General features: G+C 38.6%; 1 protein-coding gene across 8 annotated transcripts in view; it reads right to left on the bottom strand.

Moving 5' to 3' along the window:
• The window catches only part of CYRIB (CYFIP related Rac1 interactor B), a 130,197-nt gene that overhangs the window by 12,239 nt on the left and 90,725 nt on the right, over positions 1–27,233 (bottom strand). For 5 of the 8 annotated variants that reach the window (XM_037166760.2, XM_037166762.2, XM_037166758.2 and 2 more), the window contains 5 exons: positions 21,072–21,154; positions 14,007–14,128; positions 8,236–8,341; positions 1,404–1,540; positions 320–397 (listed from right to left, as the gene is read on the bottom strand). In XM_037166760.2, coding sequence (XP_037022655.1) covers positions 320–397; positions 1,404–1,540; positions 8,236–8,341; positions 14,007–14,128; positions 21,072–21,144 — 516 coding nt within the window. In that variant the 5' untranslated portion in view covers positions 21,145–21,154. Of the gene's footprint in view, positions 1–319; positions 398–1,403; positions 1,541–8,235; positions 8,342–14,006; positions 14,129–21,071; positions 21,155–22,040; positions 22,126–27,233 lie in introns of those variants that run through there. The other 3 variants (XM_037166763.2, XM_037166764.2, XM_053660898.1) reach the window with 3 other exon arrangements.

The raw sequence follows: 27,233 nt of genomic DNA, 5'->3' as shown, positions 1-27,233 counted from the left end.
CACTCCGAACCACTGATTCACAAACCATTACGCCATTAAGATGAGGATACATAGAGAAGTCTAGTAGAAATCAATGTTATACACACAAAAATAATTTTCCTGAAGTAGTCATAGGAGTTGAAATGAAAAAGTGGAGGAAAAAACACTATATGGTGGCTACATTTTACTCTCTTCCCTGAGCTGTGATTGCCACCATTACTAACTTAATTACTAGTTTTAACTTTATCAGAATGAATGAGCAAATGAATGAACACATAGACAAACTGAACAAACTGAGAGGTGAGTGATTACCACCCCCTAGTTCACAGCACCGACTTACTGGGACGTTGTTAATCCTCATCCGACTCAGCGTCCTTCGGTAGTAGCTGAAATCGTTCTGTATGGCAGGGTTTGTCATCTGAAGAAGACAGTGATGACAGGAAAATGTGTTACACATAAATGACACTGTGAAAACTTAGTGAAAAATCTACTGAATACAGTTCTAACTATGAAATAAATTTCCAATTTGCAATAACATTTTAATGACTAAAACTGGTATTACCAAGATGGCTTTTTTCATTTAAATTACATTAATACTTTACTAGTCCTTATTGAACATGTAGAACTATAGACTGCTCTTAGGCATGGTCACTACATTTCCCTTCATCTTTCCAATTACTTCATGTAATACACAAAAAAGTTATTTGCCAAAATTGGTATTACCAAATACAGAAAAAGAAGGTATCTATAGGCACTTGTTTTGGAATTACAATAAAAGTATGTATACCTGGCCAACAGTATCCTCTTTGCACAGACTAAGATTTTACATCTACCTCATTTCGGCTCTGAGCATTATTAAAAGCGAATGGTTCCCTATGATGCAATCACAAAACGCTGAAGCTGGGAACCCAGCTCTCCCATTTCCTAGACCAGGTGACTGAGACCCTGAGAAGTCAAAGACCTGCCATGCAGCTGGCTCCTGCGACAAGGCCTCCGGTGGGGCTCAGGTCTCCCCGGTAGGAGACCCAGTGCTTGTTCCTACACACCCACTCCTCTTGCAGTGAAGGTCGGTAGGTGAATAAACAGGTACATTGGAGATGGGGCAAGGGGACATTTTGACATCTTTATGTAAAGGGAAGTTGAGACAAACTGGGGGTGAGCAGAAAAGGAAAAATATCGCAAAGGTCAATACTGTTGTTTAAGATGTATTTTTAAAATGAAGTTAAATGAAGACTGAATTGGGCAATTTGCTATGTATATATCAAAAGGCCTACCATAATTTTTAAACCCAGTTTTCCATTTTTGCTAAAGACCACTGGAGATCATTCAAATACGTTTTATAGCATGGTCTCCAGGCAGTTCCTCCCGGTGCTTGTTCAAAGACTCATGATTTTCTCACAGTCAAGGCCGGCAGCAAATCCTACCTTGAGTTCATCAAACCGGAGTGTGAAATGGAGGATCTCTGCGAACTGTTTGGCGAGAGCCTGCTCCCGCTCCAGATGCTGAGTGGGGGAGTACGGGGTGCTGGTTAGGGCGCCCAGGAGGCCTCGTAACGCCGTCTCTGAAACAAGGAGGGTGGAAATACTGTTTATGTTTCCTGGTATTTGTAAATTAGAAAGTGAACAATTTAGAAATGTTATGATTTCAATCTCCATAAAGGTACCATATTTGTCCCATATAATGCACACTTTTTTGCCCAAATTTTTGGAGGAGAAATAAGATTGCACATTATACATGGATAGTACTAATTCTGTGTCTACATAAAAGTTTTTAATTCTGTTTAAAATTTCTTGTACCTTGTATTTGTTGTGTTTTGTAATTATTTGTTACATAAATTTTCTTGTACCATAATATATTCAAAAATAAAGCTAAAATTCCTTTATAATACAAAAAACCCACAAGTATCTAAATATAAATAAATAAATAATTGAATTAAAAAATTAAAATGAAAGATTTTTTTTCATGAAAGTTTAGGCCAAAAACATGGGTATACATCACACACAGCAAAATATAGTAATTTCTCTTTAAAACCCTGATTATCTAAATACAGTCACTTAAACTGAATACTGTACAATAGAACAAAAACCTGCCCTAGTTGGTGTGGCCCAGTGGATTGAGCGTGGACCTGTAAACCAAGGGGTTGTCGGTTAGATTCCCAGTCAGGGCACATGCCTGGGGTGGGGGCTTGGCCCCCAGTGAGGGATGTGCGAGAGGCAACCACACATTGATATTTCTCTCCCTCTCTTTCTCCTTCCCTTCCCTTCTCTCTAAAAAAAAAACACACAAATAAAATCTTTAAAAAACCAAACAAACCTTAGAGACTAAATTCAACTTTGTATTTTATAAATTCAAATTCAAAATAATGCAAACTATAACTAATTAAATATCAGGATCAAAGGGCACATTCTACTCTATACTTACCAGTCTACAGTGATGATTTTATGGAATGGTCATTGTTACCTACAGCTAAGGCACGTCTACACCAGCACTGTGTCCCCCAGTCAAATCTGTGCATGGCCATGAGTCAATGACCAACTTCAATAACCAGTCAATGACCATACTTTGAATATGCTGTTAATTTATAAAAAGAAACTACTTTCTTTCAGCTACTGTAGAAAATAAAATATTTGGTTTAATAATTAGCTTCCTGAGTTTAAGAATTTAGCATCTCAGGATGATAATATCAATATTCTACTTCACTACATTAAGTAAAATGGTCCCTTTAAAGTAAGTGCCACTTTTGGAATGCCAAGCTAAGTACTGTGTTTAAAACGGCAATAATATTTCACTCAAAAAAGTTACAGAAATCAAAATAATTTAGTAACAGATTATAAAACCAGAAAACAATGCTAGATCCTATTCAGAGAAAATAGCTTACAGAGCCAGATGGTGATCTGACATAATGAATAAGTGTCAAGTTAATAAACAAATATTTCTTAATGATAATATATGTATGTCATATCAACTGTTAACTCAAAAAAATTGTAGTTTGACTGTTCATGAAGACCTAATTGTGAGCCAACATGCACACTGTAAGCTAACTTAACCTCTCACTCAACTTCCACCACTAATTACAACCAGGGTGGTACAGATGGATGACCTGAGTTTCAAAGACATTAGACCCCAAGGGTGTAACCATAAATGCCAAGTGTTTCTGACTACAGCCCTATTCTTTCCACCACAATAACCTGTCTCTCAAATAAAGCAACATTCTACCTAGCCTTTGGTAACCTCATAAAATATTAGTCTACTAATTACTATCATCAGATGTACTTCCTCTGTGTCTATTATGTGCCAGGTACTGGGCTAGACACTTTATAGATATTATCTGTCTTTCACGCAGTAACTCCAAATGGCAGTTACTATCCTTTTTTTATAGTCAGTCACTAACTCTCTACAGTACTCCAGGCACTGGGGAAACAGAGATGACGCAGACATACTTCCTTCCTGTGGACACACACAGCCTGACCACACAGAGAGAAGAGACATTACTATAGTCTGCTGCGTGTTAAGAAACACAAAGTGTAATAGGTATAAAAACAGGGCCTCACCTGGCGGAGGGTCAGAAAAGACCTCCCTGAGTAAGTAACACCTGGGCCGAGACCACAGTGTCCACTAGGGATGAGTGCGAGTTTGCAAACAGGGCAGGGAGCCAGAGCCTGGCGTGGTACACAGAGTGCAGGACCAACACAGGTGGACAGAGAGCACGTGGAGCAGAGTAACTAAGACTACAAGGGCACACGCGTAGTGTGTGCGCCACACGGGGCATCCTGGCCTGGTCTTCCTAATGGCCCTGGGAAACTATCTAAGCAGGAGAGTGATACCATCAGATTAGAATTTCAATCCTCCACTTCATCCGCAGTGTGGAGAATGGACTGTAGGCTATGGGCAGCTTATAGAGCTGCAACGGGAATGTGAACATCGATGACAAGAAATCACATTTTTTGGCTACTTTAAAAAATGGTTTCTTTCACCCTGAATGGTACGGCTCAGTGTCCAGCGGATGGAAAGCATGAGGGGCCGACTCCCAGTCAGGGCACGTGCCTGGGTTGCAGGCCAGGTCCCTGGTTAGGGGCATGCAGGAGGCAAACGATCAATGTTTCTTTCTCGCACCGATGTTTCTCTCCTTCTCTTTCTCCCTCCCTTCTCCTCTCTCAAAAAATAAATATTTCTTTTAAAAATGGTTTATTTCTCCCAAGGTTCATTCCGCATGTCAGCATTAATGTAAATGGAAAGCAAAGTTTCAGAGATATAAAAACAGGAAAAACTACTTTAAAAAAAATACACACCAATACCAAATAGGACTATTGGCCCTGGCCAAGTAGCTCAGTTGGTTGGACAGTCATCCTGATATTCCAAGGTTGCAGGTTCGATCCCCGATCAGAGCACATATAAGAATCAACCGATAAATGCATAACTACATGGAAAAACAAATCAGTCTTTCTCTCTCTCTCTCTCCCTTCCTCTCTAAAAGCATTAAGTAAAATTGTTTAAAAAAGAACTGCCACCAAAAAATTTTGCATTTCCTAGATTTTATCAAGTCTCAGGGCTAATACCGGCATTCAAAGCACTCTACCACTTTGAGGGACAGGAGACCCTCCACATGGGTGGACTCGGGTCACCTGGCTGAGCTGGGATGGCCAGTGCCCTTAGAGCACTTCTGACCATGATGGCTGAAGTCCGCAACAGATCTACTGTAAAGGGGACACTCAGGATGGCAAAGCTGTTTATCTGCCTTTGAAGCAGCGAGATCGGCCATTTGCCCTGGGTTCCTCTGCTGACAGAAGAAAGATCTACTGGCCTCAACATCCAGCGTCAAGAGAGGAGTCAAAGACACAGGATTCTAGAAGGTGACCCAGGTCTCTAGCTGAGTTAGAGGGAAAGGGAGGTCAAAGAAAGGATGACCTAAGGACTGGTCTCTCCAATGACGGTCCTGCAACCAAACCACAGTTATGATTCTTAGAAAAGGCAGATGACAATGAGGAAATTAATGGACTACTAAGCCCTAAATTCTAGGAGAAATGAGCTGGTAGAAAAGTGTAAAAGCCAAAACTATATAAGAAGCTGGCAAGAAAGAAGAAAATGACCGGGAGAAATAACAAAGACAGATTAGTCCATTAGTCCACAAGGCAGAGCATGAAGATAATCAACGTGCTGGCTAGGACGGGAGGCCCATGCCACAAGTTCCTCCTGGAGACAAGAGCCACTTATTCTCACCAACTGCCATCCATCTGCTATCACAGAGCAGTCACTGAATCCTCAGAAGGGAAACCAAAGGATGTGCACTGTGGGGGATTTCAAACAGCCAAGAGACATGACCACAATTATTGTGGTCACTTTGGGACCCCTGATAGATTTTGGTAAATTCAGCCCAGTGAAAAAGAGTCAACACGTAGGAAAAAGTCACTCACTATGACCCCTGAAGATGGTCCCTATAAATAGCCTGTCGAGGTCTCTGGACCAGGAGGGAGAAGAACTGAGGAGAGAGACAAAGCAGTTTGTCTACAGTCTGATTCCATAACCCTCCACCAGGTTACATCTCAACCAGAAGGGCCTCAGACCAAAACACGTTAAGAACAGGGTATTTCCCAGACCAGCAAGGTTAAGCTCTCAGCAAAGCTCAGCATCTTCCCATCTGCTTGAGTGATCCCTTCCCTGTCCCTCCATAAACATGCAAACCAGGAAGGGATCAGGGCCCTGCTTCTGGCACACACCCCAAGATGTATCGGGAGTGCTCGGACCAGGCCACACTCTCCTTGACAGGAAAGATCCTGCAGGACCATGCTCCTCTGTTGGCTGTGTGGTGCTCCATGAGCTGTCTGGGGTTGTCTATCCTCATCTCTGGCTCAATAGTAAGACAGGAAGAGAAGAGACAAGAGACATTAATGGATATAAACCAGAGGACTCAACAGACTGAAGGACAGGATACTAAAACTCAGAGCCTAATTTATGTGATGTGGCCAAGACCACACAGCTAAGAAGCAAACACCAGAATTCAAACATAGGCTGTTATACCACCAAAGCCCAATATCCATTTATTGCTTGTCCTAAATACCCAACACATATTGCAGATATGTGTACTCATTAATGCATCACTCACTCATTCAACAAACATCAGCTCCCATCATATGCAAGCAGGTTTCTGCATCCTGTAAGCAAGGAAACTGGAAATATTACTCGCCAGGTTATTGGGCAGGACATGAGTGTAAGCCCTCAGATCGTAAACTGGTACTGTGCTCACACAGTACGAAAGCCCCCAGAGCACAGTGGGGAAGGTTCAAGGCGTTCACAGCACAGCAAAGAAACCGACAGCTCTCTGCCATCTCCTGTGAGCCGCGCGCCTCTGCTGAAGGAGAATACAGCACCCATGACGGAACACACGCCAGTGCCCGGATCTGACCCCAGATGTTAAGGTACAAGAACACATGTAAGCCTGGCTGCTTCGGCCTATTTTACAATTATTCTTTTTTTTTTTTTTGCTGGCAACTGCTAAGAGATCAAAATGAGCTTTGGTAGGACCAGAGCACCATCTAAAGCAATCCAAGCATAAACACAGCAGAAACTCGCTGCACAAAAAGCCTCTACACGTGTAGGCGCTAAGATAACCATGGTTAAAAGACCAAGGCTAGTGGTCTGAGGCCACCAGGCTACAGACTATGTCGCTACTGGACTGAAAGACCAATGGTGTCAAAGAATGACTGCTGTGCTTGGGAAAATAAATTACAGTTCTTATTTCTAGTAAGAAAAGGATAATCTATAAAATACTTCTATCTCAACTATTATTTATCTGTACATTTAACCATGTATACTGCATCTAAAGAACAACAGTGATTCTTTTACTTTTTAAAAACACAGGCATTTTTTTAAAAAAGAACTTCAACTTTAAAGCAAAAATTGCAAACACAAATGGCTGAGTAACTAATATGAAACGTGAAAAGCAAGATATAAAAAACCGGGAAGCAATAGGAACCTCTCGCAAACCAGGAAGCCCATGCCCTAAGCAATGAACAGAAATGGTTTGTCTCTCAGCTCTGGCCAACTGAGATGCAGATCAGTGGAGCACCTGGTGCCTAGGCTACTGACTTCATCAAACAACTGGAGACTTGAGAACATCGCAACACAAATAATGACCAATTTTTAAACCTGGCAACTAATGAGGAATTTTTTAAAAACTACAGGCCAAACAAATCACACCTCGGGTCTAAATGTAGCGGAGGAGCTCTGGTTTGACGCCTATCTTACAATATGGTTTTCTTACCCAAATTGCGCGTACTCTTTTAAAATACATAACGTGTTTGTAAGATTCAAAACTATATAAAACGTGTCAAGAAATTAAATGTAACCCTGGCTGGCGTAGCTCAGTGCATTGAGCTCGGGCCGTGAACCAAAGGGTAACCGGTTCAATTCCCAGTCAGGGCACGTGGCCTGGGTTGCAGACTCCCAGTGGAAGTCATATGAGAGGCAACCACACACTGATGTTTCTCTCCATCTCCTTCTCCCTCACTTCCCCTCTCTCTAAATAAATAAGTAAATAAACAAACACAATCTTTTTTAAAAATAAATAAAAATAATTAAATGTAAACGTTTCAAATGTCTGACATACCTCTCCTGCTCCTCCTCCAGGCCCACAAGTTCCAACAAAAAAGCCCTCCCAAGGTACAGCTTTCAAACGACACAAGCGGCTGTCTAACTCTTACCTCTGCCTCTTTCTCCAACAAAGGGAATCCTATGTCGTTCACACGTTGTATTGAAGGCACAGATCTGATCTCGCAATAATTTTTCCCATGCAAGGGAAAGAGCAATGGTTTTCGATTCTTTTTGTTTTAATAACTATGGGTATAGCATTAGCTTCCTAGTTTTCCTCTCGTACAGTTTTAGATAAGTAAACTCATCATAATCAGCAATGGTTTTAGCAACACCGAAATCTAAATAATCCAGAGGCCTCTGGATTTGTTCCTATGTATGGAAAAGGATCTGCTGTGGATCTGAGCAAAATTCCACAAGTGGTTTCTCATGCTAGGCTCCCTTACACTGTAATGAAATCAGAGATTTCCTTGTGTAAATTATAATTTGTTGAGGAGAACTGTATAAATCAAGACCTAGGTTATGCTATGATCTTACAGTCTAACAAGCTTGTGTCATGTATATAACATTAATTTAGCAATGTGAACACAAAAATACTCTAAATCACTTCCAGTGTTGTCAATAAATGTCGTTTTCACTAGGGAAGTCATAAGTAAGAAACTTTCAACTTACCTAACCTCTGAGAAAATTCATAAAATTTCTTTAATTTGCCTACTAGTGGGACAACAGCACCCCATGCCTTCTCTTGTAACTTCTCGTCAGCTGGATGCTGGATGGCCTTCAAAATCCAAAGGAAAAAATAGTTAGACTTCCAAAAATCACAACAGTATTATTTTAACACTAAAATAAAGGTTCCAGCAAATGCCAGAAGCCCTAGTATAACGTATACAATACAAAATAATGGGCCCAAGAATGCCGAGAACGGGCCTTCTCAACCCCACGGACACCTGAAGCCTGCCGTCACACCTTTCAGTCACCCTCGCGGTGACACGGCCATATGGACTAAAAGATGACACAGGGCAGGTCTGTTACACACGGCACACCTTGGTACATCTTAGAGCCTCCAAAAGAAACCATGTTTTATTATTTCCCATGTCAGAGACAGGCTTTCTTAGCAGTTCTTCCTCAAAGAATTATTTTAGTGGAATAAAAAGAAGCCAAAAAGGTAACAAATGAAATAAGATGCCAACTCTGGAACAAGGGTATAAAACTTTGAATAATTCAACTTCCAGGGTCCATCCTAGCTTTAAGGAACCCACCAAACACGTAAGAACCCAAATCAACCTGAATACGTGACTCGGAAACTGCCATAGTTGTTTCCTACAACAAAAGCATCATACTGGAACCCTGGCTGGCGTAGCTCAGTGGATTGAGTACAGGCCTATGAACCAAAAGCGTCATACTGGAATCCAAGTTTTCTCAGGTTTTCCTGAATGGGAAGGCAAAGCTAGTTTCGAATATGAAAGTGGAGAAAATAAACTACAATTTACAGACTCTATAAGGTGAATATGAGCTTTTTTCTATGTCCAGTCTTTCAAACCACTAGGAAATCTTTTGTGAATACAGAAGGTTATTCCAAAAGAAATACATTTTCTTACTTTCACCTTTATGGAATGTAATGCTTTTTTGCAACATGCTGGTTTGTTTGTTTTCTCTGACATCTTCAAACAAGCTAAACACACCATCTGAAAACTGAAACTCATAACCCAGACGGAGGGATGGGGCTACCTATAAACACTACCAGGAGGTACTGACGAGTTTAAATTTCCCCAAGGTGACGGTATTCTAACTCCATCGTCAACAAAACCAAAAAACAGCAATGCAAAATAAAATCAAACCAGATAAACTTAGAAGATGCTCTTGAATAAATCAGCTATGAACTAAATAAATAAATGGTCTATGGTTATATATCACTTAAGCAATTTGCTTTATAATTGATAAGCTGTCACTACACTCAAGTTTTCTTGACTTTTTTAAATTAAATTTTAAGAACAATGCTTAAACACAATAAAAACTGAAGTACATGGGACTAACCGGAAATATTTAAATGTTAAAAAATTCTGGTGTTACAATACGTAACAATCATTATTTTCTTTTTTAAAAGACTTTAGTTTTTTAAAGAAGGGAAGGAAGGGAGAAAGTGAGGGGGAGAAACATCAATGTGTGGCTGCCTCTTGAGCACCCCCCATTGGGGACCTGGCCTGCAACCCAGGCGTGTGCCCTGACTGGGAACTGCACCGGGGACCCTTTGGCTCACAGTCCTGTGCGCAATCCACTGAGCCGCACCAGCCAGCGCAATCTTTACTTTATATTATGTTAATGTGACTATTTCAAAGGGACTGCAACAGTATCCTGCTGTGATGAAAACTCCTTTGACCCTTGAGCTCAGTCTCAGCAGTGTTTTATAGCAAGAAGTGAAAATTAGTTTATTTTACTTGTTATTCAGGAAGTGAGCAAATATAAATTTTTCACCTGTTCTCTTCTCTCGAGAAGCCTCTCCCGCTTTTCTTGCGAGGCTCTAGACACGATTTTCCACACACACCCATCCTCACGACATCAAACGCTCTAGCAAGTGTCACCCACTCTCACAACTGAGTTGATTTCCCTGCCTTTTGGGACTGGGAACTGAAGACAATGGCTGCTCTTCTTTAAGAAATATTTTATTTATTTATTTTTAGAGAGAGACGAAGGGAAGAAGAAAGAGTGGGAGAGAAACATTAATGTGCGGTTGCCTCTAATGTGCCCCCTACCAGGGACCTGACCCGCAACCCAGGCATGTGCCCTTACTGGGAATGGAACCAGCGGCCCTTTGCTTCACAGGCCTGTGCTCAATCCACTGAGCTACACCAGCCAGGGCACAATGGCAGCTCTTTTAGGACGGCATCTTATGGTTCCCCTTATAATTCTGATTCCGCCTCCTTTCACATCAGTGTTACTGCCGTTAGAGAACGGCAGCAATATAGCCCAACACGCCAAAGGGTGCTTCGTAAATGTCCGTGGTGAGGTCATCAGGGACTCTAACTCTCAGATATGTCAAAACATTAGTGGAGAGTTCTCATTTCCATCTCCAGTGGTTTATCCTAGAGAATACATTTTTACTTAATAGATTCTATCTTAAATGTTATTCTATTTAGAGTGCTGTTAGGAAAACGCTATTTAAAAAAATGCATGTAATCCCCCTTCAGTGCCATGGGAATAATGGTAAACTCTAGTCTGTGTCCCATGCGTCAGGTAGGGAGCGGCTGTGCTCTTCATCGCACAGGTGACCCAGCTCTAGTCCCAGAACAACTCCATGAGCTGCTTCTACATTTTTGCTACCCTGAACACGGTGGCCATAAAAGTTTTCATATTTATCTTCCTTGTTGAATGACAGCCTTTTGAACAGTACTTTCTAAAACGTAGGATTCTGCTGCAAGAATACAAATAATTCTATAGGTTTTATTTTATACACTGCCAAACTGACCTCCAAAAAGACAACCATTTTACAATAGCACTTGCACTGAGATTACCTGTTTTTTTCATAAACCAACCAATATTGAGCTTCTATCAGTGTATTACTGTATTTAGTAAAACTTCTCGACAGTGATGTGCACTTATTAGTGAATGGAAACACTTTTCCTATTGTCAGGGCTTTTTCAAAGGTAGAACGCTTGTTCCAGTAAGTCTACTAAGACCTCATACTGATCTATGACGGTTATGCTGGATGCATCTGTTGTTTATATATTTGGCATATAGACAGCTTTTGGTTATACCTTCCTTTCTTAGTTTAAATCATTTGTCTACTATTCAGAAATATTTTCTGCTTACATAGTTAAACCCAAACAACAACATACATTTCTCAGTGAAAATTTCTTCAACTTCTTTAATAGTTACACATTTTCCCCCATATACAGAAGATTTAAGTGCTCTTTTTTAAAGACTTTTCTAGCTTACATTTTTTATTGACCTATTTCTCTGCTTTTAATTCCTTTACCCAACAGTTTAATTATGGTTCCCTTATAATAAGTCTCAGAGCCAGGACAGGTGAGTCTCTCTCCACTGATTTTTATTCCCCTGCTGATATCTTAGCATCCTCCAGCATTATTTTTCTATATAAACTCTTCCTAAAACTTGATGACATTTATCTGCTCCCCCATGTGCACTGTGGGATGCTGGGAATGAGCTCCTCACAACCACGGAGGGCTTCGATCTGCTGCCGCAGTGCTAACGGCTCAGGTTTAACCATCCACGAGCCCTCTTTCAAATGACCAAGTATAAACTTTTATATTATTTTACTCCCTTCTAGAACACTACAGCCAAATCTTTTTAGTCTTATTTATTTTATCGTGAGAGAGGAGAAGGTTGGTAGAAAGAGAGGGAGAGAAACATCGATGTGAGAGAAACATCCACTGGTTGCCTCTTGCACGGGCCCGACCAGGGACTGGCTCGCAGCTCAGGCCTGTGCCCTGACCAGGAACCAACCCTCAAGCTTCTGCTTCTTGGTTGACACTCAACCAACCAAGCCTCGCTGGTCAGCGCTGCCAATGAATCTAAATATGTGTTCAATTACGTCAACAGAAGACTCTGGGGAAAACACTTCCTATAGAGAAACAGAGTAACCCTTCCACTAGGGAAGTTTTTAACAATCCTAACATTCTATCTTCAGAAAAAAAAATCAAATAGGTAATGATACTTTTTCTTTATTATTAACAAAGACAACTGTAATCTGTTGATAAGAATTCAGTTATAAAACAAATTTTAAGTAAGTCTAATGATATACCACTGATGAACAATTTAAAATAAACTGTAGCACTAATAATTAACAGAGAGAAACCATGAAGCATTTTTAGAACACTGTGTGAATTGATTGCTATGACCTGTAGGGAAAAAATTTCTTATCAATTAGTAAATTAGGATCCTGCTTAATCATTTACATCTTCCACCTCAATGATACTTGATTTCAAAGTATGTTTAAATGTTCAGAGATCTTGAATTTCACAGGAGTGGTTGGTTACATGCCTTCACTAACTGAGCTCTTGAGGTTCCACAGAAGTGAACGATCTTGGCGAAGCCCTGTGCCAGTGCTGACAACACAAACATAAGCAAGAATCGGGTTTACCCTCCTCAAGCTGGAGGTACAGTAGCAGAAAGAAAAACATCAAACATCGATGTTTCTTCTCTAAAAAGTGATGGTTACCACAAAAGAAACATGTGCCAAGTACTAAGGTAAAGGAGAAAAAGGAAGAAGGGGACCACTGGGTTACAAAGAAGGGTAGGAACTGAACAGGAAAAGAAAAAAGGAAGGGCATATTCTAAACAAAAACAAAGGCAGGGAAGTGTACATGTGCCAGACATTCCAGAAGCAAGCAGTCTGGTGAACAAGAGGTAGAAAACAGAATCCATGTTATCTGTAACCTCCCTCAGTTAGTGACATCACCAACCACTAATCTTATTAGAAACCATGAAATCACTCTCTTCCTCTATGTTAAATATCCAGTCAATCACCAAAACCAGCGGGCGATTTAAAATTGCTAAAACATTTCTTGAACTGTCATCATCTAGTGCCAGTACTTAATTCTGCCTTCACTAGCACTCCAAACGCCACTAGAAGAACCGAGCTGGATGTGAACTGTAAAACAGCGATTGATCCTTGAAAGCCTGTGCACGATCAGTTATAAAGTATAAAACAGAAACAAAGGGGGGGGGCATGAAGAAACACAGTGTGGGATATGCCTCACTTCAAGAAATGTGGTAAAGGAGAAAGGCAGCGCCGAGGCTTCTTCCAGTCACACAGGGCAGCTGAGCGTGTGTGTGTTTTAAGGGAAGAGTCGATGAGAGGGAAAATACAGAGGATGTAATTCGGAGAGGAAATAATCAGAAGAGCCACGTTTCAGAGAAGGATGGAGAACAAAGGTAGAGAAGTTAGCCTTGGTAGTAAGGGGTAGAAAGAAACTGCTTCTTCTGAGAAACAGGAGGGGAAAAAGAGATGAATGGAAAGAAACCTGGATAAATTGAGAAGTTTGGGAGAAGAAAGTTGAGGGAGACCATACCAAATACTTGCTCTGCAGTATAAAGTCATCAGACAGATTTGGAGGAGTCCGCACCTCAAGGATGATTTCAGGGTTTCCCTAGGAAACTTAGGAGGAGCAGAAAAAATAGTCTGGCAGGACAAAAGCCCAAGAAAGGTTTGTTCTCCCCTCCCCTCCAAAAAAGTATCAATAGCCCCCATGGACACAGTAAATTTCAGGCGTGAGAGCAACCAGTAGAACAAACAACATTTTCTTTAGTATACATGGATCACATATTTGCAGAACACTGTCCTGCTCTTATATCTTGTAACCACTTTTGAAATAATGCAAGCAATCTTCCTTTAAATACGATACTTAACAAGCAAGAGAGAATCCTAAGGCATAGAAAATCACAGAGATTAAAAAGAGGGAAACAGCAAGTTTCAGCTGATTTACCTCTCGGATTTCATGGCCGGCTCCTCTGTATGACTGCAAGTCCTCCAAGATGCCTTCTGCATCTTTTAATACTACATTCACCTGATTATAAATTTCCTTCTCAGATTCTGTAGGCTGGGCATCTATATAGCAGGAAAGCACAAGAAAATTCAAAGTCACATGATTTTTTTAGTACACATATAACTCTAAGCAACCCAAACTTCTAAAGATGATTAATGTTTTATTCAATGTTAACTCTGCACTTCTCAAAAAGGACTGATAATTTTTTCATACTTCTACACTTTAATAACTAGTCACAAGTTTATAAATATCACAAAGAAGAAAGGGAACACCAAACATTACCATTTATTTTGGTTACAAATCACAACCTGGTGTATTAAGTGAACTTGCAAACTGTAATTTGAAATTTAAATTGTGGTAGCATTAAAAACCACTTTTTCATTATATTCATCACCATCAGTCCTGACTGTCGAGCGATGAGTCATGATCTACTTTAATGCAACAGAGGTGAAAGGCCTACTAGCATCTCCCTAATCTATGGTGTGAAACTGAAACGACTTCATTCTACTATAAAGTGCCTTTTAATGACTGAATTTTGATACAAAAACTGCTTTAAAACAATAGTTTTTAGAATCTCCCATTTTCTAAGGACCACTTTAAATTCTGTACCAAAGAACTTCTCTGCTGATGAACACAAGGTCAAGATTCCTTCGCAGGAGTTCAAATTACGACACTGTTCCAGAATCCGTGGGCTGCTGAAAAGCTAGACACTTGAAGCTACAACACTGTCATCTCAATTTTGTAATACTAAGGCAAAAACTGAGTTCCTGCATCCTTAAAAAACAGTGGGGAAAAATGCAGAAAGAATTCTAGTTATAAAAAGCACGATGAGGAGCACAACAGATGGGCACCTCCACCACCTGCGGTGTGAGCCACAGAACGTATGTTAATGTGACTGTATCCAGATTTCTCTCTGCTGGACTGGAGGGAACAGAAACTGTTCTTAATAGCATGGTCATTTGTTTCTCTAAGGACGGATCATTTTTATTTAACACATTACTTTTAGCTGGGGGATGCACATTCTGTGAGGAAACTGAGTTTTTTAAATCTTTCCAATTAGGCCACATAACTACAGATAAGGCATAAAGCACTTAAAATGATAAACATCATAATTACCATAATGTTTTAGAGAGAAATTGTGCTGGTAGAATTTCTCCATGCTAAAATTTTCTCTTATGAGGGTGAGGAGGCAGCCCAAATTTATCATATAAATTAAGAATATTTCTGATGAATCTTTCTTTACCAATTATATAAAACTAGTACCTAAAGTTTTTTGAGCCATGCCACCTCCCCACAACACACAGTGATGTATTTATTCCTTTCCTTTGAAAATTTAAGGACACTTAGTTCACATATGAAACTAGGATTCCAGATGCCTAAAACACTGTAACTTTACTTGGCACTTAGAGCAAGTAAGTCATAATTCAATTCCACCTATTAAACCTGCCAACTACTCAAGAACATACCACATTTTTTTAAATCAACAATTACAGTATCAAATTTTAGTATCAGCACACTTAACACAGTACCACAGAAACAATAATAAAGTAACACTTACATGCAAAGCCAACTTAAGAATTCGTATTCATATATCTGTACCCTTATATTTCAAATTTCTTTTCATAATCATGTACTTTTTGAATGAAAACACTATGACAAAATAATTACACAAGAGTAGCCAATTAAAGAGTCTGTGACCAAAGCTACAGTTATTACTAGGAGCAAATACTGATATTATAGCTAAATGATATTTTAAAAATCAGAATTTATCATTTAGCAGTAATATCCTCTCATATTTAGCCAGACCATATTCTCCAAAGTAATGGTTAGACACACTTTTAAAAAGACACCTCATAACTTTTATACTTACACCAGGTGCAGTAGAGAAAAATACTTTTTACATGCAAAAACAGCAGTTGTGTACATTTGCATATGGACTGTGAAACTACAGACATATACATCAAGTAGACACGTATCAGCTTCAATTCATGAAGAGGGAATTCATGACAAAGGACAATATTTTGACTTTCATATATCAAAAGGTATTTATAAAGTTTGCAGTACTAAACTATGTATTGTTGGTGTAGTTAACTAGTTGTTAAAAGAAAAACGTGACACTGAGACTTACATACAAAGAAACATTATCAAGTAGATAGATTAAAATAGACCTTGAAAGTGATTAATAATCTTTAAAGATTTAATAAATGACAAGAAACTTAAAATAAAGATTTCCATTTCCCCTAAGGGTGGAAAAAATACCCAGCACCACACTGATTAAACAATTTTAGACTGTCACAGGAAAGTCACATTTATAATTTTGAAAGCTGCTGAAGACTGCTGAAGAGATGAAGACAAACAGAAAACAGCAGACAGGTAAGCACTACGTTACTGACAGCAAGTCATGCAAAGGGGTGACATACTAGGGAGAGGAAAAGACTATATAAAAGAAGGCATTTGTTCAAAAAATGGTATCATATAATGCACCCAAGACTTGTCACTTTGATTTTTCATAGCAAATAATGAAAAATTGTATTAGTTGAAGAAAAAAACCTACCACTCAGCTAATAAAAGGACATTCCCCTGACTGCTTTAAAAGAACGTACCCACTCCTGAGAGCAGGCACAGTGGCCGCTCACTGGGCTCACCGAAAAGCGACTAGAGGGAAATTACAGCATGGTTCAGTTGCTTATTGTTTGAAGGCAAATTTAAATATTTAAATAATTTCACACCACTTTCCTATAAAAGAGTTACTAAAAATAGCTGCTAAAATTGAAGTTGTTATGGTACAAAGGAGGCAATGATGGGCTACAAAAGAAGAAAGTAAAAAGCAAATCATAAAAATTGTAATTGTAGTAAGGGCTCTGTGTGCTTTAAGCTCGAATTCATTCAGTAAGTATTTACACTCTAGCCCCATAGATTTCATCAAGGCAGGAACCTCAACGCACAGGACACACCACTGTGTGGTACGTGCAAACTCAGAACCTTGCTTTTCTATAATGCAGATTTGTTGAGTGAACGAAAGGGACTGAGATGGTAGATACATATATGGCTCTGGCATGGCTTAAAGGACATCATTATGCATTGTTATCTTTGAACAAATAAAATCCTGTACCATTTTAGAAAAAAAAAAACTACAGGAAAATGCCACCAGAATAAAAATATTTCAAAGTGCAGGGTTAAAGCAACTGAATATGTACAAGAGGTAAAATGGAAAATAAAGTTGTTAGGCTAAAAAAATGGGTACTGATATTTTTCCAAGATGGACAAACAGGCAACATAAAAGACACAAGAATCAGAGGGAATGCATGACTAGATGGAAAGGCACTAAAACAATCAGAGAAAGTGAGACTCCATTTCTCATTTACAAATGCCCACCTATATTCACTCTCCTACTCTGATCTATCTGAAGATAAGCAAATCAAGATTAACTGACAGACACTGAACGCTATCATTTATAAAGCACTATTCTAAGGTTGGAAGAGACATAAATATAAAATTAAAGTCTCCCTCCTCCTAAGAACCACAATTTAGTGAACTAAATATACAGGTGAGCAAAAGTAGGATTACAGTTGTGATACAATAATTAACAAATAATAACACAAGAATAAACCCTGTGTTTTGCATACAATAGTAAACCTACTTTGCCCAATCCTGTATACTACTTAACCAGGCTAATGACTTGTCATTAGAACAAGCAATAACTTAAGTGTCATTATAAAGTAAGAAATTCTAAGACCCAGAAGAAGCTATGCATGCCCCAATTCAGTGCTTTTCAGACACACTGTCATTAGCAGAAGTGCCGCCAAATTTTATGGGGCAAATTTGAGCTTGTATGTTAACTGAGCCATTTTTAAAATAAAATTTTATCATATATAGGTATAACTTGTTTTTTAAAAAATGACCTTCTAGTACAAGAACAGATAACAGTGTGTTTTAATGAACACAGATTGTCATTTCCTGCCTCTGTACATGTTCCTTCTACGATGTCCTTCACTAAATTTGTCTGAAACATTCTAACTCGCGCTCTACAACTCAACTCAAATATACCATCAGAACGTCCACCATGATGCCTAAGCTACTCACTACTAGGTAAAGTTAATCCCTTCCTGATCTGTACCTGGAATGTAAATTATGTAAAGAATATTATTAATTTGCATTTCTATCTATTTTACTAGACTGAGAACTCTGCAAAGGCAGAGGGTGCATCTTAGTTACCTGCATCACCAGTACCTACTAGTTGGCATGTGGGAGGCAAGCTATAAATGTACATTGAACTGAAGTGAAAAATAGCATGTGTGTGCACATGCAGAAGTTAAGGGAGTAATGCTTTACAGTAAAGACAGAGTCTTTATTTTGTGAACTACAGGACTCCACTGAATCATGTCTAAAAAGTACTAGAATGGTTCATTTGTATACAGCTCTATGCAAAATGCCAGTATGTCTACCTGTATGAAATTATTTCCATAGTTATCCAACCATGAAGGGACAGTGAGCTAGATTTAAGCAATCAGAATGATGGAAATAGTAAACCTAAACTACTTTGGTAGCCTGAACATTACTGTTCATCTAGAAATAAACAATGTAGTACTAAATACTTTATTTAATAAAAGAATGTGGCTTTATTCTCTGTAATCATAAGGAACTGGCAAATCAATGATGTTGACCATTTTGAGTATAGTACAAAACAGTTTAAAAGAGAACCCATCTGATGGGCTAAGGTCACTCTAGTAGCCGAATCTTAAGATAAACTTTTACAAATGCAAATTTCCAAAAAAAAAGATGAATGAGAGAGAAAATTGATGAAGAAAACTCTAAAGTTAGAATCAAAAGGAAACATATTTAAAAATCTAAATAAGAAATAACAGCAGGCCCTAGCCGGGTAGCTCAGCTGGTTGGAGCATTATCCACATGTAGCAAAGGGCTGCAGGTTCAATTCCCATTCAGGGCACATTCCTACATTGCAGGTTTGATCCCCAATCAGGGCCCGTATGAGAGGCAACCTCTCCATGTTTCTCTCACATCGATGTTTCTCTTTTTCTCTCTCTCAAATCAATAAACACATCCTCAGGTGAGGATTAAAAAAATAATAACAAGCAAAAACTCTGGCTTAGTATATAGTGTATTTTCACTAATTTTCATTTATAGTACACCAGTTAGTGCCAAACCAAAAGTTCTACATTGGCTGATACAGGCAACAAACATCATTCCTTAATTTATACTGCCTTTAAAAAGTTAACATTTCATATGTAGCTCTTCATTATTGGTAATTGTTATTATTAGCAATTCTAACCTTTTACTGCCACTAAGTTAGCTTTTTAAATTTTAAAGATAATGATCCAAACCCACCCCATATTAGAAAACCAAGACCAAATAATATTTTAAACACTACAGTAAATTCATGCTTCTCACTTGACCACAACATAATGCTGGGTTTATAAAAACATCAAGTGCCAAGTCTTGAACAAGATCTTGACTGTGTCAGAGCCAAGATTCTGCAAATGTAAGAAATTTGAGACAGAGTAAAAGGAGACAGAATAGCAGAAAAATACACAAGACCAAGTTTGAAACAGATGCAAATAAACTAAAATATAGCTTTAATGTAAGTTGCCTCATCTGAAAGAATAACCTTCAAGTCAGCAATCTGCTCAACATCCGGAAGCTGATTAAAATTCATGCTAAACATGCACTTAAAACAGCCTTGTTAAATTGTTGAGAAGGGTCAAGAAAACCAATACTTGTTTAACTACATGTTCCCCTAAAAGCCCAACAATTTATTATGGTCCTGATATTGACATCACTACTCTTCGTTAGCCTGCACACGGTACCCAAACTATTTACAGAACACTGACAGGAATGCAATGAAAGTAGAAAAATATCAGAGACCACAAATTATTCCATAAAATGTAGAAAAGCTATAAACTAATGTGTTTGTATGAACTATCCTGGTTTAAAGGGAAAAAATATATAAATTATTCATGGAGTAGAATTAATTGCACAATATCACATAGACTAAATTGAGGTTGATGAAAAATGCAATGACTCTCTGAGAATTTAAGGGGTTCGTTTATTTTGTTTTTAAAATACAGAAAAGGTCTTAAATTTTAAGTATTTAAAAATCTGCTCAAAAGTTTTAACCTCTGGTGATAACACAAGGGATGACATGATTTAGTCTAAGGCTATCTCTTCACCCTTTCCTAACAATTTTCTAACAATCAGTTAAAATAGCAACATTCACACTAAAACACCAATTCAATATCATTTTTCTTGATTTGACAACCAGACAGGCCAAAGCAATACTGACAGCCAAAGAAGCAAAAGCTGTTCAGCACACATGGGGTCAATGACACTTACCTGCCACCCTCAGACCACAATACAAAAGGTCATGCAACATAAAGCAAACAGAAGGCAAATTACTCAAAGGTCTGTGAACCCATTATTTTTCTTTTTATTTAGAGTTAGAAAAAAATTAACTCCTGAAATAAATACGTATGAATTTAACTTTTCAAATTAATTATGTGCAAAGATTAAATAATTAAGGTTCACACTTACCTTTTAATATTATGCCCAAATTACTGAGCTTTGAATGGCCTTCACGAACAGATTTGTATTAAAATACTTCATTAGGTATGCACTGTTAATAGTTAATTTTTCTCAACTGCAATAATTTCCCCCAAATATTGCTTCTACTAACAAATCATGAAATAGCATTTGTCCTTTCCATCAAAATTTTTTCATAGAAATGTTTTCATTAGAGATCTCAAATTGTAAAATAATGTCCAAAAGATACGAATCTCTTATAAAAAGTCAAAGAAAGCATTTTATCATAATTTAGTCTAAAAAATATGCTTTTCAGTTCTAGAAGGCACCAGAAATTTTATTCAAACAATTCATAGCTCAGTCATGCAAAGCAGTTAAAGAGATGGCAGAGTAGAAACATTCATTTAGTGCAAGACAAACGCAGTCTACTGCAGGCAAAGAGAAATAGGTATAAAATCATCTTCTCACTTTCAAAATCAAGGAAAAAATTTGGCCCCTGCTCAAGGTCTGTGCATGTCAAAACTTTAAGAAGATTCCCCATGTTAAGGTACCTGTCAAGACAAGAATAAGAAAAGAGAAAATATCCCTTTATAAAAAAGAACATAGGAAATTTATTTTTTGTTTAGATAGTAACAGGGAAAATGCTCATTAGGCCATGAATTCGTCCTTCAGGTCACCCGGATGTGCTCGGGCAGACAGCAGACCGGGTGCTCAGCGTGCTGATGTGCAGGACCTGGAGGTGAAATGCGCTTTTCCTGTACACAACGGCACGACTGCTGCTCTACTTCTTCTCAAAATTCTCTCAAGACAAGTTTCAGTAATGGCCTTATAATGAAAAATTCTTTAAGTATTCCAATAGTGCTAGAATTCTGAAAAAGAAATTGCTGATCAAGAATTATTCACATGTAATCTTGTTTAAAATTGCACTGAAATAATAATTTATTTCAAAGCCAAACATCTAGAGTTTTGGCCACAGCTCACCTTTACCTTTCATCTTAAAACAGCAGATTAAGCTCACTTCCTGTATGCCGCAAAATAAAGCATGTATTTCTAACCAAATTTGGATTCTCGATTTGTGGAGGTCATTTAGCACTGATTCTGGATATGCAGCACACTCCCCATTTTTTACAAAACCACCTCAGGACGCGTAGGCACCAAGGCATACTACCAGAATGTTCATCATAAGGCTCCTGGCTTCATGGACTAATGAAAGGACAGCACTGGCTACAGACTCAACATGATTTTAGCAAATGAAAAACTAAAGAATTATACATATGATGGTGATGTTTACCTACGATTAAGAAAAAGAATCATGCAAACTTTGATTCCCCATGTTTTATTAACAAATACTCTGGCTGGCCTTCACTGCGGTGTGAGTATAATTAATCTTTCACCTTTACCGTTATGCACCAGCTGTGAAGGGCTAAAGAGACTTACTTTCAAAGTCCAAGAAAAAATGTGCTGCATTGTGGTCTATGTCCCTGGTTAGCACCTTAATGAGATTACCCATGCCAGCAAACCTAAAAATAAAAATGGCAACATCATTTAGTTCCAGGAAAAAAATTTTAAGCAGAGGCCTGGGATTCGGCAAAGGCTGGCTTGCTCATAATTACCAACAGGTGCAAGTTTATATGCTCCTGGCACTGAAAATTTGGAACAACAAAAGCACAGTTGGCTGTGAGTTCATAGCTCTTGTCCCTCTTTTCCACATATCAAAAAAGTTACATAAGCAAGATTTAGATTTTTAAATAGAACTTGCAATATTTACATTTGATCAATCTATGCTAGTGTTACTTCTTTAAAATGGTTGAGGCAAATATTCTTAGTTCAAATTAACATCAAAAAAAGATTTCCCTAGTAAGCAAATATTGAGACCATATTTTTAAGTAACAGGAATATTTTCCATCTGTAGATCAAACCTACTGGGAATACAAAGAAGGCAGTATTCAAACCATATTTAACCATTAAAGACTGAAGGGAGTTATCAATTAATTACCTATTTAAAAAAATTTACCACACATAAACCAATTATTTCTTATATCATCTATACTCCAAAGTCAAACATGTTATTATTTAACTCATGGACAGATTATTCAACAATATTAACTATATACAACCATACAAAGCAGGTAACTTAAAAGTTAACACACCAAACCAGTATGAAGGGAGCTAACAATTACCATAACTTAGCAAGTCTGCAGAAGAAAAACAGTAAAAATAGGATACTGGCATAAATCCTGCCCAGGCATTTGCCATGGCTCAGTGAGGACGGATGTGGGGGGAGATGCCAGCAACATCAGGAAGCCAGGTTCAAACTTGGAAGTAGCAGTAGCTGTAAGTCCCCTCCCCCAATCTCAATACTTTTTCTCCAAATATGGAACTGCTAGCAAATATAAATGAAATTAAACATAAAAGTAACAATATTTTAATCAATGAAAGAAGACACCTTATTATTCATCCCCATTACAAGAAGTCTGAAAAGTGTTATCGTTTCTGGCCACCTGTGTTGGTCCCCCTCCCCACCCACTCCCTGGACAATGGTCTATGTCCCTAACTTTAAACTCCACAAAGAGGAAGTAACAGTGTATGTGTAACTGTTATCTGCTGGACTGACACACATTTCTTTAGAAAATGTTAAAGCAATCTAATTTATTCACAAATGTGGTAAATAATGAAGGGCCCCCTCTCTTTCAAAACAATAGTCTCCCAATGGGAGAGGCAGGATTTGTCTTATTTTTGATATCAAAATCCCTATTACACAGAATTTCACTGGAAAGATTTTGTATACTGTTTTACACAAATGGGTTAGTTGAGTTAAAAACTATTAGGGAACTATTTTATGTTAATTATCTTATATATTATAGAAAGCTTAAGAATATAAACCCTTTTTGAACAATTGATGAGAGAGAGAGAGAGACAGAGACAGAGACAGAGAGAGTGACTGATTTGTTGCTCCACTTACTTATGCATTCATCAGTTGATTCTTGTATGTGCCCTGACTGGGGATCGAACCTGCAACCTGGCATGTAAAGACGATGCTAATACCGACCTTGTATTTATAAGGAAAATATAAGCACTGTTCCCAAATCATCACATTCAAATAATTACCTCAAACTGGTCAGTCGATTTATTTAATAAATTGTAGAAACCATTTAGAGATAAGACTATTTCACTGCTTTAAGTTTTAAGAGCTTTCAAATACAACAGAATATGCTTCCAAACACATAAATTCTCTCACTAACAAGAACTGAGACCAAATATGCAAAGAATTACCTAGTGTATGAAAGTGTCAACTACAGATGGAAAGTAAGCTTGAGAAAGTGGTAACTGTTTTAAAGGGGAACAAGGCGGCAGACCATTTGGTGGCAAGAGTTTTATTTAGTCCATGGAATCAAACCAGAATTCCAACTCTAGCTTTCCTAGCTGTTTGGCCTTGAGAAGGCTAGTTAACCTCTCTGGGTCTGTTTTCTTCATCAGTAAAATATACAAAATCATAGTAACTATCTGATGGATTATTAGGAGAGTTCAATGAGATTAAGCACTGACTGAACAGTGTCTGACACACAGAAAGCACTTAATAAATGCTGGCTGTCATTAATATTATAACTCAGAACACAAAATAACCTTTAAAAAACACTAATGGTTCTATTTCTTTTCACACAAAACCAGTTTTCAATATTACGACTAACTGCAATGTTATGAATTACAGTATATCATGAGGCCACTTTAGCCCATTTTTGTCAAGCTCAGGCTGCTGAAATGCTGTCCTAAAATTAGTGCTATGAGACCATCAGCAAGTACAGGAAGGAGGAGGGAGGAGGAAGGCAGAGATGAGTTTCCTTAGCTTTTCACCTGCAGGCACACAGCTGCTCCTCAGGGACACAGTGAAACCAGCCAAGCCTGCCAGCTCCTGTTTCCTACACCCCCTCCTGCAAGTGTCTTCCACTATTCAGTCCTTTTTCCAAGGTGTCCAGGCCTAATGTGACCCCACACCCCTCACCCTGCTTCACACTTGGTCCTAACCTATGCACTCTCCATAAGTGCTCAAAGATTTAGCACTTCTTAACCTCTTCAGTACAAATACAGGCTCAGTTTGAAAATGGCCCAGTTTATCCAGTACAGGTTTCTCAGCACTATTAACCACAGAGGCTGTGACAACAAAAAATGACTACAGATATTACCAAATGCCCCTGAGGGGCAAAATCACCCTGGTTGAGAACCACTGATGTAGGACTACAGTGGTCCAATGCAGGAAGGACCTCCGCCACACAGCATGCAAGGAAGATGCTCTGCAGGCAACCCACACTCTGTGTCTCTGAACAAAAGCTCGTGGGATTTTTCAAAGATCTGGAAATAGTTTGTTATATTATTAGTCATCATATCTTTTCTTATAAGGACAAACAAAATTAAATTTTTTTAATATCCATCTTGCATTGTTTAAATCTTCAGTCAAAACCAAATCAAAACAAAACCTCCCATTCCCCCGGTGTGGCTGATTTCAGTGAATCCGACACGGTAGCTGACTGTCAGTTTTGGTAGGTACTAGAGTGCTCGGGGGTCAAACCCTAACTAGGCCACTTTCAGCTTTCAGACTTTAGTCAAGATTCCTGACTTCTCCATCCTGCTGTATGCTTGTCCTTAAAATGCACACAGTCATAAACACCTACTGCGGAGGGTTCATGGGCTGTAAATGGCTAACTTTAGCACCATGCCTTGCCGTCTCTGTGCTGCTGCTGCTATGGCTGATGCAGAGCCCGACTGAGCAGCAGAACCTGTGGAATGTGAGGTTTCAGAGGGTGTGGCAGCCTTACTTCCTGCCACAAGAAGCCAGTCTGTCACAAAAGAATGAAGCCAACTTGCAGTGCAGGGTCACAGAAAGTGTCCTAGAGTCACTAATTGCTGATTCCATTTGGTCCCAAGTTCCAGCTGCCACTTCCGGGTCAGTTTAGTAGCTAAATTTTCTTCTGGTTTTAAGACACCCTAGTTTCTTTCAATCCATTTCCCCTTTACTTGTTTTGCTGAGTTGGGCTTCGGTCCCTTGCATCTAAAAGATTTCTGACTAATAAGACTTCTAAGTCTTAAAGGAACAAATAAATCTGATACAAAGAATAAGAAGATATATAAAAGATCTTTCGGATCATACACAACTTGGTCCAAAATACTACTGACTTATTTTAGAGACACTATTTCAAAGTAAATGGTAAATATATTTCAGAAAAACTGCAAGTCTTATCATTTTTATTAGGAGGAAAAGCTAAATAATTTTCTTTCAAAATTACTTTTTATTATAATTTTTGGATTCAATCTAAACACTATATTTACTAAGTAATCTAAAAAGAAATTCAATACACAGAAACCAAATATAGTTTGCTTCCAGGGTAATATTTATAGTGGAATTTTGTGACAATAAGCTCTTATGTACAAGTTTGTTTCATAGTTGACTACTTATCTGGAAAGGAAAACACTCTTCCTGGCCGGTCTGTGGAATGTGTTTCTGAGCTCACAAAAGGCACTTAATAACTACATTAGACCATTTCCCCACAAGGCATTTGAAGTTTCCTTAATTAAAATAGAAACCAAAAGAAACACAATGATAATACTACAGTTAACATACTACTTCTCTCTTTCTAGAAAAGTACTTTAAGATACTTTTACTTCATTTATTCTTTTATGCTCAAGGGCTTTATTATAAAGCTGTGTCCTCTGCCTGGAACGCCAGTCCCAAGGATGGCTCCTTTCTACCCCTCAGGGCTCATCTCAGATGCCCCCACTTCAGCGAGAACAGTCTGCCAACCTGGATCAATGGCAGCTGCACCCTTGCCCCACTACCTTCTATCACCCCAACTTACTCCTTCAGCATGCAGAACACAAACTCAATCCCTCTATTCATCTGGTGTCAGTTTTCTCTACAAGCAATTTAGAAACTCAATAAATATTTCTGAGTGGAGGATGGGAAAGAAGAAAACCTCATCAACACACTGACTAACTTCACTATAAATTGGGGTTTCTTAAACTTAGCAAAATTAACATTTGAACCATATAGTTCTCTTTTGTGGGGTCTGTCCAATGCATTGTAAGAGGTTTAACGGCACCCCAGGCTTCTACCCTAGCACCCAACTATGGCAACCAATGGCATTTCCATATGTTATAGATCCCCTATGGGGCAAAACTGCCCCCCCCCACTAAGAATCACTATTTTATTTTATTTTTTAAAAGAATCTCTATTTTAAATGCACATCCTGTTTTGCCTAGTAATTCTGCTACATACCTCCAGTGAACGTATTCTCCCCCTCTCTGCCACGTGACCATTCCAGAAGGCTTTTTAAAAAATCTCTAACCTCCAACAATCTATCCTTACACACAAGAAATGAATTCACTATATATATGTTTTTTTAACCAATAAAAGAAAGAAAAATAAACATCTCCTTCTGGCCTGGAATGCTCTGTCCACAGATCATGAAACAAAAGCTACTTTAATTCAGGCCACTGCTTAATGAGACCACCTCAGCGAGGGCTCCCTTGACCAATCCGTCCACCTCTCCCCATCCTCTCTGTCGCCTTCTCAAACTGATGGTGACCATTCCTTTGATGGTCTGTCTTCCACTGCTGGTGAACTTCGGGCGGGCAGCG

Source organism: Artibeus jamaicensis, unplaced genomic scaffold (genome assembly GCF_021234435.1).
Source record: "Artibeus jamaicensis isolate MK-2021 breed Jamaican fruit bat unplaced genomic scaffold, CSHL_Jam_final scaffold_916, whole genome shotgun sequence".
Taxonomy (NCBI): domain Eukaryota; kingdom Metazoa; phylum Chordata; class Mammalia; order Chiroptera; family Phyllostomidae; genus Artibeus; species Artibeus jamaicensis.
The sequence above is the reverse complement of the archived record's forward strand: the minus strand, read 5'-3'. Positions and strand labels throughout refer to the sequence as shown.